General features: G+C 44.4%; 1 protein-coding gene across 3 annotated transcripts in view; it reads left to right on the top strand.

Moving 5' to 3' along the window:
- Positions 1-13,593, top strand: part of CSNK1G2 (casein kinase 1 gamma 2) — a 133,154-nt gene that overhangs the window by 81,394 nt on the left and 38,167 nt on the right. For all 3 annotated transcript variants that reach the window (XM_081959701.1, XM_081959702.1, XM_081959703.1), the window contains exon 3: positions 11,410-11,450. In XM_081959701.1, coding sequence (XP_081815827.1) covers positions 11,410-11,450 — 41 coding nt within the window. The remainder of the gene's footprint in view (positions 1-11,409; positions 11,451-13,593) is intronic.

Below are 13,593 nucleotides of genomic sequence, written 5' to 3'. Positions count from 1 at the left end.
GTAACAAATATCTCGGTTAACAACAAAATTTGGGGCTCAGTTGTGGTCGTTAAGTCAAGGACTGTCTATACTGTTACACCCACCATTTAGCATGTTTGTCTTTCTTATCAACAGTGGTTAATTGTTTTTATTTTTACCAGCTCCTAGATTTCATGGCTACTAAGCATCCCCCTGTGATGCTCTAATGATAATAGCAAAAAAAAAAAAAAAAAAGATTCATTCTGGAGTTGGATCCAGGAAGTCTGACAACATACATATTGTAATGTCACAATATCAGGTCTGGATCTTTGGCATGTGACATCAGTATTCATATACAAAAGAGGGAAGGAAGGGAAAGTACACGCTTTCATGACTGTTGCCAGCCCTTTGAGATAGGCCAAGTCCAAAATAGATTCCATATGTTAGAATTGAACTTATACAACATAGGACCAAGCTATTTGTAGGGCTTACAATAATAATACAATACAATACAATAGCAAAGTTGGAAGTGACCTTGGAGGTCTTCTAGTCCAACCCCCTGCCTAGGCAGGAAACCCTATACCATTTCAGACAAATGGCTATCCAACATTTTCTTAAAGACTTCCAGTGTTGGGGCTTTCACAGCTTCTGGAGGCAAGCTGTTCCACTGATTAATTGTTCTAACTGTCAGGAAGTTTCTCCTCAGTTCTACGTTGCTTCTCTCCTTGATTAGTTTTCACCCATTGCTTCTTCTTCTACCCTTGCCCCATTGTTTCTGTTCAGATGTACACCCTGTTTTCCCGAAAACAAGACCTCCCCGGATAATAAGCCCAATCGGGCTTTTGAGCGCATGCGCTAAAATAAGCCCTCCCCAAAAATATTGTAACACAGCAGCAGCCTTGAGGTGATCACGCTCGACGCCTCCTGCACCTCAAAAATAATAAGACCTCCCCGAAAATAAGGCCCTGTCTTATTTTCGGCATAACTCCTTGACTTATGACTGTAATTGAGCCAGCAATTTTGATGGTGAGTCATGACATTGGCCATTACATGACTGTGAAGGATCTTATGATTTTTTTGCCGCTGTCATTACTCAAACATCATGGTTGTTAAGCGAACCCATTGTTTGATATGGGGTGCTTTTTGTCAGAAACTTGAAGTAAATGCCGATTTCTGGCAGATCAGTGCCAAATTGCAGTCCCATGACTGTGAGACGCTACAAACAGCTATAAATGATGGCCAGTTGCAGAACGCTCAAAATTCAGTCATGTGACTATGGGTGACAGGCAAGACAGATGTTGGAAGTTCGACTCAGGTCATAAGTAGCCTTTTCAGGGTCTGTTGTAACTTTGAAAGGTGGCTAAGTGACCAGTTTGTAAGTCGAGGAGGACCTGTAGTAGAAGAAGCATGCTCCAGATCTTTCAGATCATCATGCTAGACCATAGATCTCAAACTCAATTGCGTCATGTGGCATATCGCAATTTTTTTTGCCTTTACGGAACCAGGGTGGGTGTGGCGTGCGTGGCGTGCGTGAGACGCATCTGGCCCGCAGGCCACCAGTTTGACACCTCTGTGCTAGATCCAAGAGTTGTGTGTTCTCAGTGGCAAGGTCTGCCCTATGAAATTTGGACAGACCCAACCCTCTTAGGTTAGGAGACTAATCAAGGAGAGAAGCAACCTGGAATTAAGGAGAAATTTCCTAGGTAAGAACAATCAGTCACTGGAACCGCTTGCCTTCAGAAATTATGGGTGCTTCTCACTAGAGGTTTTTAAGAAGAGACTGGACAGCCATTTGTCCGAAATGGTATAGGGCAGTGATGGCAAACCTTTTCGGTACCGAGTGCCCAAACCGGAACACGTGTGCATGCTGGGTTTTTTTGCTGTTTTCCAGACCATTTTTAGGGTGTTTTTTGGGTTGTTTTTCAGGCCGTTTTGGGGTTGTTTACAGGTCGTTTTTGGTTTGTTTTCAGGCCATTTTCGGGGACGTTTTCAAGATGTTTTCTGTGCCATTTTCAGGATGTTTTGGGGCTGATTCTCCATAGTGAGGTGGAGGAGTATCCAGGATGGGTTGACCTTGTCCTCTCGTTGATTGGACTGAGTCAGATAAGCTCTTTGGGACACACCCTGGTCACCAGGTACTGCCCAGTTATCGACTCAGTCCTTCAACTGGACGGTTGACCATTCTGGAGCTCCAACAACTTGGAAAGAAATAGATAGGAAATACTTGGACCCGCGATTTGCCTCCCTGTACCGCGACAGCCTCCTCCTAACAGGCCAGAAGGACTGCCACAAGCCCTCTGGGGTGGCACGCTGCCCTGGCCACTGAATGAGACCAGGGTCACTCAGTGAGGACTTTGCCGGGCAAGCAGGAAAACCTAGGGCACAAGCCTCTCTGAGGCAAGCCCAGCCACAGAGGCTCTACAAGCGCAGGAGTGCTCCGCCGCTCCCCTCAGGGGTCGAGCGGCGAACCACGGCTTCTTCAAGCGCTGCGGAGCGCCCGAAGACAGCGGAGAAGCCGAAAGGATCCCCTGACCACAGCGGCGCCGGAAGGAGGCAGGAGGCGAGGAAACCGACAGTAAGGGCGCACGGCAGGGTTCTGCATGCCACCTTTGACACACATGCCATTGGTTTGCCATCACTGGTATAGGATCTCCTCCTTGAGTAGGGGATTGTACTAGAAGACCTCCAAGGTCCCTTCCAGTTCTATTCTGATTGATTGATTGATTGCCTTTTGTAAGGCACCTGGCTGTTTCCCCGGGTGTTTGAGTCAGGAGGCTAAATGAGCTTTGCTATTGCTGTTGTGCCTTTTTTCTTCTTCTGCGAGTGGTTTTGTCCTTGGGCATGAAGAGTTAGACACCTGATTATTATTTTGTTGCATTTTTAATCCTGGTCACTTGTGTGAGATGGGTGGCCATAGAAATCATATAATTTGAATGAATATAAATAAACTCTGCTTTATTGACCCAGGCTGTAGTAACACAGTTTTGGAAAGCTGACTGTTCCCTCTCCTTCCTCATGTTAGTAAATAAGGGTGGCTCCAGCCTGAGCTTTTTTTCTCATGCTTTCTCTGCTTCCCAGGCAGAGCAAACCTGCTTTTTGTTTCTGTAAGCATTTCGGCGTCGTTTTTCTCATAGTTTTTCACTCCTGCTGCAGTGGGGAAGGAGCAGCGCTGATCCTCCTCATTTCACTCTGCACACTCAGTTGCCACAAGTGATGGGGGACACTGCGCACCTGCCTTGTCTCACCAGGTTTGCTAAGCAGTTGAAAGAGACTTAATTAAAACCCTATAGTGCAGTGTTTCTCAACCTTGTCAACTTGAAGATGTATGGACTTCAACTCCCAGAATTCCCCAGCCAGCGAATGCTGGCTGGGGAATTCTGGGAATTGAAGTCCAGACATCTTCAAGTTGACAAGGTTGAGAAACACTGCTATAGTGGGTGTAGGTCATTAACATTAATTAATTACAATTAATGCAACATGCCTTTAGGTTATAATCATTTCTCAAATTTTCCTCCTTCAATTATCTATCTATCCATCCATCCATCTATCTATCTACCTACTGTGTTTCCCCGTTTGACCTCTGAAATAAGTGCTTGGTCTTATTTTCGGGGAGGTCTTATTATTTTTGAGGTGCAGGAGGCAGCAAGCGTGGTCACCTCATGGCTGCTGCTGTGTGGCGCATTGCTGGGCCTGCCACTCTTTGCGGCGGCCATTAGCGTGACAGAAGAGGCGTGGTGGCTAGGGTTGCAGGAGTGACCGTTGGGTAAGGGCATATGGGATGCATGGGGCATGTTTCCCTCGCTCCGGCCTTGCCTCCTCACCTCATGTTGTTTATGCGGCAAGCAACCAGAGCAAATGGGAACAGGCTGCTCAATGCGGTTAAACATTTTTTGGGAGGGCTTAGCGCATGCTCTCAAAAGCCCAATGGGGCTTATTATCCGGGGAGGTCTTATTTTCAGGAAAACAGAGTATCTATCTATCTATCATCTATCTACCTACCTACCCACCCACCCATCCATCCATCCATCTATCATCTATCTACATACCTATCCACCCACCCAGAGTGGTTCTTTTTTTGTTCATGAGTATGGTGGTAGACTCACTGGAGAAGAGCCTAGTGTTGCGAAGATTGAGGGCAAAAAAAAGAAGAAGAAGAAGGAGACGGCAGAGAATGTGGTGGCTGGATGGAGTCACCGAAGCAGTCGGCATGAGCTTAAATGGACTGCAGAGGATGGTAGAGAACAGGAAGGCTTGGAGGAACGTTGTCCATGGGGTCACGATGGCTCAGACACGACTTCGCAACTAACAATAACAATGGTGGTAGTACATTGGCTTCTCTCCCAAGGATACCCAAATCTGGTGTGTAACAGGCCTGGAAATAAAAGCATATCTTCCCTACTTTATTGCAATCTTCCTTCCTTCCTTCCTTCCTTCCTTCCTTCCTTCCTTCCTTCCTTCCTTCCTTCCTTCATTGTAAATACTTGTGAGTATTTACAAATCAAAGGTCAGCGAGGAAGTCTGCATGATGTAAGGGAGCAGGTGCTGGAATGATGCATTGCAGGAATGAAATGCAAGGACAAATTACTTTGGGAAGAGGGGGGTAATGGTGATGGCTCACAGCTTTTTAGCAATGACTAAATGTATTCATGTTCCAACATTAAAAGTTTGTGTGGGACCTCCAGCACGTTGCAATATAATTGAAATATTTACGGCCCATGGGCCTCTTTAGCCAGGAGGAGGAGAAGGGAGCAGCCAGTGAACGGTTCTTTAAAGCAGGGGTCTCCAACCTTGGCAACTTTAAGCCTGGAGGACTTCAACTCTCAGAATTTTGCCAAGGTTGGAGACCCCTGTTCTATAATAGGATAGCTGGTTTTTTTGTAAAAAAAAACAAAAAAACAGATTGGTGATCAGAAAGGTCGATAGTTCAGTGGTTTGAATCCCTAGCGCCGTGTAACGGAGTGAGCTCCTGTTACTTGTCCCAGATTCTGCCAACCTAGCAGTTCGGAAGCACGTAAAAATGCAAGTAGAAAAAATAGGAACCACCTTTGGTGGGAAGGTAACAGCGTTCTGTGCGCCTTTGGCGTTTAGTCATGCCTGCCACATGACCACGGAGACATCTTCGGACAGCGCTGGCTCTTTGGTTTTGAAACGGAGATGAGCACTGCCCCCTAGAGTCAGGAATGACTAGCACATATGTGCGAGGGGAACCTTTACCTTTATAGAAAGGAGATTTGGCTTGTCCACCCTAGGTGTATTTTGCAGAGCTCAGATGGGGGAAAGGCAATCCTAGCTAATGTATTGAATTAATTCAACATAGGGATTTTTTGGTATTAATTCAAAACAAATTTGCTTTTTATCTCATCCCCAGTTATTGCTAATTGCCTCTCTTGTACTTTTATTGGAGAACATGCATTTTGGGGCGATAAATATATTTAATTATGATTAAAAAAATAATCATGTGATGTTTTTTTGATGTGTTTTTGAAGAAGCAATCTTCCAAATCTCTTGATGCACGAAGGAGCAAATTTCATTAACTCAAGGGTCACATACAAGTAATCCTTGACTCACAACCATTCTTTTAATAACTCTTTGGAATAGCAATAGCAATTAGACTTATATACCGCTTCACAGTGCTTTAAAGCCCTCTCTAAGCCGTTTACAGAGTCAGCCAACAATCTGGGTCCTCATTTTACCCACCTCGGAAGGATGGAAGGCTGAGCCAACCTTGAACCCTATCAGTATTGAACTCCTGGCTATAGGCAGAATTAGCTTGCAATACTGCACTCTTAACCACTGCACTACCATGGCTCCTATTACAGTCCCCAAATTACAAGCACAAAATTTCTGTTGTTAAGTGAGACATTTATTAAGTGAGTTTTGCCCCATTTAAAACCTTTCTTGACACGGTTAGCAATCGTCTTGTTAGCAATGGAATTCCAGACCCAATTTTTGTTCTACGTTGAGGACTATTCGAAACGCTTTCATTGCAGCTTGACGGCCATACTCCAAAAATGGTCAAAGCCTAGACTCGTGATGGCGAGCCTATGGCATGTGTGCTACGCGGAGTCCTCTCTGCGGGCACGTGAGCCTTCACCCAGCTCAGCTCCACTGCGCATGCACACACACCACCCACTGGGTCTCTGCTGTGCATGCGGGAGACGCGCGCATGCATGGGATGGGTGGAGGGGTTGGGCGCGCATATACGGGAAGCGGGGCAGACCGCAGGGGAGGGGCGTAGCCACCTACCCCCATGACCCGTTTTTGGTTTAAGGAGGCTTCAGGGAGGCCTGCTAGGCCCAAAACGGGGCACGGGGGTGTCGCATGCATGCACAGGGGGAGCACAAGAGGGATCACACACATGCCTGGGGGTGGGGTGGGAGAGCACTGGAGGGGTCATGCACACATGTGCATTGCAAGGCGCATTGCATTGTGAGTGTGGGCACATGCATGTATGCCGTCGCGAGCTTTTAAGGAGAAAATCAATACTTCGGCCTTCTACAGGTTTTAAGGAGGACAGTTTGTCCCTTAGGCCAGGGGTCTCCAATCTCTGGACCGCAGCCCACTACCTGGCCATGGCCTATTTGGAATTGGGCTGCGTTGGCAGCAGACTGGTGGGTAATCCCTTGTGTTCACACCAGCCTGCCGCTCGCCCTCATTTTGTGCGCCGGCCTGCCACTTGCCCAATTCCCCTCTCCCTCCCCCAGCTGGCCCACCAAGCCAAGATTGGGGACTGCTGCCTTAGGCCCCTGAAATGTTAAAAATATCCAAAGTTTTTGTCAACTGCATGTTTGATGGTATCCTATTTCCATGTCTGGAAGCTCTAATTAAGGAGGTAATGTACATATTCCCGTTTCCTCATCCTCCCCCTGTTCCCCTCCCCTTTCTAATCTGTTTGCTCAATCAACATTTCACGGCATTCTTAAAGTTTCACACTTTTTGTTTGTGACTTCAATCGAACTAAGAAAAGTGAAATTTATACAGAGGTGTTTTTTAAAAACAAAAAACAAAAAAACAAAGCCTGCTAGAGTGGTACTGGTTTCATTCAGGACTTGTTTTCGGTTTGCATGTTTGCAGTCAGCACCCACGTAAAAGCAAATATTTAAGTGTTAAATAGGGCTTTATAAACGTATCATTTAAAGAGAAAATTGGGCAATGTTGCTGTGGCCAACAAAGGAATTAGATCCTGAAGGGCATTAAGCTCTCCACCCATCGGCCTTAAAAAAGAAAGCCTTGAATGCCTGCTTGTTAGTTGAGTGTTTTGAAATGAATCCACCATTCCAACATATTTTTAAAAGGTTCCTTTTGGTCTGTATCCATCCTTCCAGTTTACAGATGAAGACTGGAGAGGGAAATAAAATATAAATATCACACAGGAGTAGCTGGCCGTGGACACGGTGTTGACAGAAGGGATTTAGTCCCTGGGAACATGGTGTGTGTTTCTAGGATGATGGTCTACGTAGGCCAAGAGGGATTGCGCGGAGAAAGACGGAAGAATTATGAGTTTTGGCTGAAGAGCCTCACAAAGGATCTTGGAGTCCTAGTGGACAACATTTAAATACGAGCCAGCCGTGTGCAGCAGCTGCCAAAAAAGCCAACACAGTTCTAGGCTGCATAAACAGAGGGATAGAATCAAGATCACGTGAAGTGTTAATACGACTTTATAATGCCTTGGTAAGGCCACATTTGGAATACGGCATTCAGTTTTGGTCACCACGATGCAAAAAAGATGCGGAGACTCTGGAAAGAGTGCAGAGAAGAGCAACAAGATGATTAGGGCACTGGAGACTAAAACATATGAAGAACGGTTGCAGGAACTGGATATGTCTAGTTTAATGAAAAGAAGGACTAGGGGAGACATGATAGCTGTGTTCCAATATCTCAGAGGTTGCCACAAAGAAGAGGGAGTCAAACTATTCTCCAAAGCACCTGAGGGTAGAAGAAGAAGCAATGGGTGGAAACTAATCAAGGAGAGAAGCAACTTAGAACTGAGGAGAAATTTCTTGACAGTTAGAACAATTAATCAGTGGAACAGCTTGAGGAGGTCTTATTATTTTTGAGGTGCAGGAGACGTTGAGCGTGATCACCTTAAGGCTGCTGCTGTGTTGCAATATTTTTGGGGAGGGCTTATTTTAGCGCATGCGCTCAAAAGCCCGATTGGGCTTATTATCCAGGGAGGTCTTATTTTCGGGAAAACAGGGTGTACATCTGAACAGAAACAATGGGGCAAGGGTAGAAGAAGAAGCAATGGGTGGAAACTAATCAAGGAGAGAAGCAACGTAGAACTGAGGAGAAACTTCCTGACAGTTAGAACAATTAATCAGTGGAACAGCATGCCTCCAGAAGTTGTGAATGCCCCAACACTGGAAGTCTTTAAGAAGATGTTGGATAACCGTTTGTCTGCAGTGGTGTAGAGTTTCCTGCCTAAGCAGGGGGTTGGACTAGAAGACCTCCAAGATCCCAACCCTATTCTATTCTAAGAGGAAATGAGCAAATATTGAGTCTGTTATTCAGTATTAACAGGTAGTCCTTGACTTACAATCATAATTGATCTCAACTTTTCTGTTGCTAAGCAAGAAAATTGTTAAGTGAGTTTTAAGAAGATGTTGGATGACCATTTGTCTGAAGTGATGTAGGGTTTCTTGCCTAAGCAGGGGGTTGGACTAGAAGACTTCCTAGGTCCTTTCCAACTCTGTTATTCTATATTCTGTTATATGCTTTAAAAATGGGGTTTGGGAATGACAACCCATGATTAAGAACTTCAGACAGAAATCTGTGCCCTAAATCAAAGAATAATTGTTCTAAGGCTTTTTAACCTAATCAAGGAAAAACCAGAAAGTCAATTACCTGATAAAGGATGGGAAAGAAATAAGGTGACCTTGAACTCTTTTCCCCCCCATTTTTTTTATTTTTGAACAAGCAAACATAAACAGACATAAAACATTAAAAATCATCCTCCAGTTACATACAGCGTGCCGATTGGTTACAAAACCTTTGTGCTCCCTCACCACAGTCTTCACTTACAATTTATATAGAATCTCATATTATCCATCTAATATATACAGACCGTATGTTTATGTTGGTTGTCTAATGTTTTGTTGTTCTTGCTTTGTTGTTTTATATGTACTGTCTGTACACCGCCCCGAGTCCCTGTGGGGAGAGGGGGGCGGTATATAAATTTAATAAAACTCAAACTCACTAAACCTGAAGTGGAATGGTGACCATTCAGTCCCCAGAGGCTTGGCCTCAGCTTTTACTACTTTTGGGAAAGCCAGCAATGAGGTTTCTAATTTAATCTCAGTGGAATTAGATATTAACCAATAATTTCATATTAACTAATATTGAAGATTAATAGACAAAGTAGAACCGTCAGCAATTTTTAGGGGAAGTGACCGTGGAAACTTGGAATTTTTTATATTTAAGAGGAATTTTGGGTTCAATTGCGGTCGTAAATCGAGGATTACCTACGATATAGCTCCATGATGGCGAACCTATGGCATGTGTGCCAGAGGTGGCACGCAGAGCCCTCTCTGTGGTCATGTGCGCTGTTGCCAGCTGATCTTCGTGGGTGCTGGAGCGCCAGAAAACAGCCCCCAAAATGGCCAAAAACAGCCCCCCAAATGCCCAAAAAACAGTCATGCTAGCTTGTCTTCGGGTTTCCGGTGCTCCTGCGCATGCACGCGCATATCAGTTTGGGCACTCGGTGCCAAAAAGATTCGCCATCACTGGTATATCTCATTGAGTGTAGGATACAGAATAAAGGGCCTGACTTATAGGATTTCAGTAGGAAATAAAGTCTGTATGATGAGAGGAATCCCTACCAAGATAGTAGTGAGCACTGTTTCTCTAAATGTGTTTGAGTAGGCTGTGTATACAATGGCTGTGTGTACATGGACTTCATCTAGGCTGCTTGCATTCATAAATCGTCTGTTTCTGTCTACAGCAGGCCTGCACAGCTTAGAGAAAGGATTACATTGATAAAATTAAAAATAATTGTGGGCCACAAAGGAATAGCTGGTGTGCCAGTTAGTTGTTTGGTGTCTGGCAGACTGGCAGCAATGATGGACCTGGCGTCATCGGTGAGATTTATCAGCAGGTCTTCCAGGATAATGGCAGCCGATTCTTCCTGGCATCAGCAAAGTGTGGCAATATTGAATTGAATTGACTTTTTTACAAATGCCAGCAGGCCCCATATTACACTGGCCTGATTTACAGTCCTTTCTCTTTGTGAAGCAAGTCCTGTGTTTACCTTTTAACCATGAATGTGGGAAATCTACTGTATATATATATATATATAAGCCACTCACACATTGCAAAATCTCCAGAATCTTAAAGCCTATAAACTTGAAATTTGGCACGCATGTTCCTCTTGGCTTCTAGGTGCTCGCTAAGAAAGGATTTTTCAAAATGACCATCAGATCATTAGTATTATTTACACAGTAATTAACCCTCTCTGATGCTAAGGAGTTCTACTCCCCCTCCCCACCTGAAAAGAACTCTGTTCCAACTGCCAGTTGCCTCACATGCTATTACCTCAGTTGAAACTGGCAGGCATTCCACTCCTTTACTCAGGAGCAGTCTGGGGCTCCTTACAGTACTAAATGTCGGTAGCTCACCAAAATTTTTATGCCTTCCACCTATGGAACTGCTGCCGGACTCAAGGCGGTGGGAGTGATATTCCCTTATGTGTTCAATCACCGACCCCCACTGAGTCAACTGATTGAACCAGAGTAAACTGGATTTCTCCTGCATTGTCCGATCACATAGTTTCATTGCAAAGAATGGGTATCCAGCTAGTAAAGGATATAATCCTCCTTTTTGTGGTTAAAAAAAGGAGATGACCCTTAAATGGCTGATAAACTGAATCATGGTCAGGTTATCAGTTTTGAAAGCCATGTGTGATTTTGTTTAGTTGACATTTCCCGTCCTTGGACTCTTAAAAAGAGAAACCTCTCCCTTCTTATCTGTGAGTTTGGCAACTGGGGGGTGTCTTTACTGATTTTAGAAGCTAAACAAGATCAGATCAGGTTGAAAGGGACACTGCAGAAAAATGCCAGGGTCTGGCTGTAGCTAGACTGGACATTTGAAAAAGACAGTGGCAAACCTCTTCTATATTTTTGCCTCTAAAAGAAAGGCGCTGTTGTTTTTCATCTTGTGTGAGTTTTTACTTTGCATCAACCAAAAGGGGACATTCACTGCATACGGGTTTTCTTGCAGGAGATTTAAATCTGGTCTTGCGGTCAATGAATCGTCGTCGTTCAATAAGCAGATTTTGTGTTCATGACTTATGCAGTCTTTTTTTCAATCCACCACTATGCCCCTAAATTAGAAGTCAGAAATTAGTATATTTTCTGCACAGAACTCTCTCCTGTGATCTCCCACTGCGGTGATCCTAAATGGGAAATGTTTGTTTTTCTCTCCTTCCTTGTCTTAATTCCCTTTCTTATTTTACAGGGAAGAACCTCTACACAAATGAATATGTAGCAATCAAGTTGGTAAGCTTATTTCTAGTGCATATTGTTGTCGGGTTTTGAAGCTGGTCCTGGCAACGTTTCAGCGAGGTCTCACTCGCCATCTTCAGGCTGGGTTTTGGACTTAAAGTGTGATCGGAGCTGCCGTCTTTCTATAAATTTTGGTGGGGGTGTGTGGAGTGCTGGCTTTGTTTTAGTTCAATGTCATATCCCTCTTCACCCAAGTGCCTATAAAAGAAGCCTTGACAGCTATCTAGAACAACTCCCCTAAACACATCCTGGACCTGACCAATCACTGCCTAACCAACACATACTTCATCCATAATGGACAAAGATACAAACAGATAGAAGGAGCACCCATGGGATCACCCCTCTCACCCGTCATCGCAAACTTATACATGGAATATTTTGAAACTAACGTCTTAGATAAATCTGAACACAAACCCAAACTCTGGCTTAGATATGTTGATGACACTTTCGTGATTTGGCCACACGGGAAAGAAAAACTGGACAACTTCCTCACACATCTCAACAGCCTACACCCCAAAATACAATTCACCATGGAAATAAAAGCAAACAACCAACTTCCCTTTCTGGACGTCCTAATCTACAAAAAACCCAATGGCTCCCTAGGACACACCATCTACTTGGGGGAAAAAAACACCAACCGCTACTTAAACGCACAATCCCATCACCACCCTGCACAGATCAACTCTGTAGCCAAGACCCTCATCTCCAGAACCAAACGCCTACCCGATAAAGACCACCTGAAAACTGAATTACACACTCTCACAAACGTATTAATCTCCAACGGATTCCAAAGAAAAACAATTACCAATCTAATCCAAAGAGAGACTCCCCCCAAAAACCAAGACACAGAACAGGACAACGGCATCGCCCTCCTCCCTTACATCAAAGGCACCACAGATGAATCAGCAAAATTCTGCACAAACACAATATCAAGACAGCCTCCAACAGTGACCAAAAAATAGCCAACATCTTAAGAAACCCCAAGACAAAATCCAGCTAGAAAACCAAGGAGTCTACGAAATACCATGCAAAATCTGCCCTGCAACATACATAGGACAAACAAACAGGAGAATAAATGCACGCATCGCAGAACACAAGAACACAGTAAGAAAAAAGAAAGAAAAAACTTCCTCCCTTTTCCAGCACCTTAAAGCTACAGGACATGAAATTAATTTTGAAGGAACCAGGTTAAGCTCCAAAACAGAACACTTCAACAAGAGAATAATTATGGAAGCTATCGAAATAGAGAAACACCCCCACAACATGAATAAACGTGACGATACCTCCCGCCTACCAGACATCTAGAAACCAGCTCTAGTCAACAAACGAGCCCCACCCACCACCCAGGCCATTACAACACGAAACAACAATAGACACACAGCCAGCATCAATCTACCAATCATGATACAACCACACAACCAATCATTCCACTTAACTGAAACAAAGCCAGCACTCCACACACCCCACCAAGATTTATAGAAAGACGGCAGCTCCGATCACACTTTAAGCCCAAAACCCAGCCTGAAGATGGCGAGTGAGACCTCGCTGAAACGTTGCCAAAACAATCTCAATTTTACACGGGAAAAGACTCTGGAACAACTTGAACAATTTCAATCAAACTTGGTACACAGATGACTTACTCTCTGGAAGCAAATACTGTGTGGGGGCAAGACAGCCCTAAAGCCCCTTGAGGTGTGTGTTCTGTTAAGATACAACCTGTTGTACCTTAAAATGGCTTCTACTGTACTGCCGTAAAATGGCTTCTACTGTACAGTGCAGTGGAGTTGCCATGGTAACGGCGTCAGTCTTCCACAAGGGCGCTCCCTCTGGTAAAGGGGAAAATCCAACATTAGAAATTACATTTGGTCCGGACATTTGCTCCCTATAAACAAATGCCCTGGCAACGCCGGGTTATCAGCTAGTTCCTAATAAACTAGATCAATGTTTTTCAACCTTAGCCATTTTAAGATATGTAGACATCCAACTCCCAGAATTCTCCAATCAGCATGGGAATTCTGGAAGTTGAAGTCCACAAGTCTTAAAGTTGTCCTTCTGTAGGCCAGGCAATCTAGTGACACTTCAAAAGTTGAGAGCAGCAGTGAAACGTTTGGGGGTTTGTTCTCCATTTGGTTTGATC

This window comes from Natrix helvetica (assembly GCF_964273705.1).
Source record: "Natrix helvetica genome assembly, chromosome: 1".
NCBI lineage: Eukaryota > Metazoa > Chordata > Lepidosauria > Squamata > Natricidae > Natrix > Natrix helvetica.
Note: the sequence above shows the minus strand (reverse complement) of the source record. Positions and strands in the feature narration are given on the sequence as shown.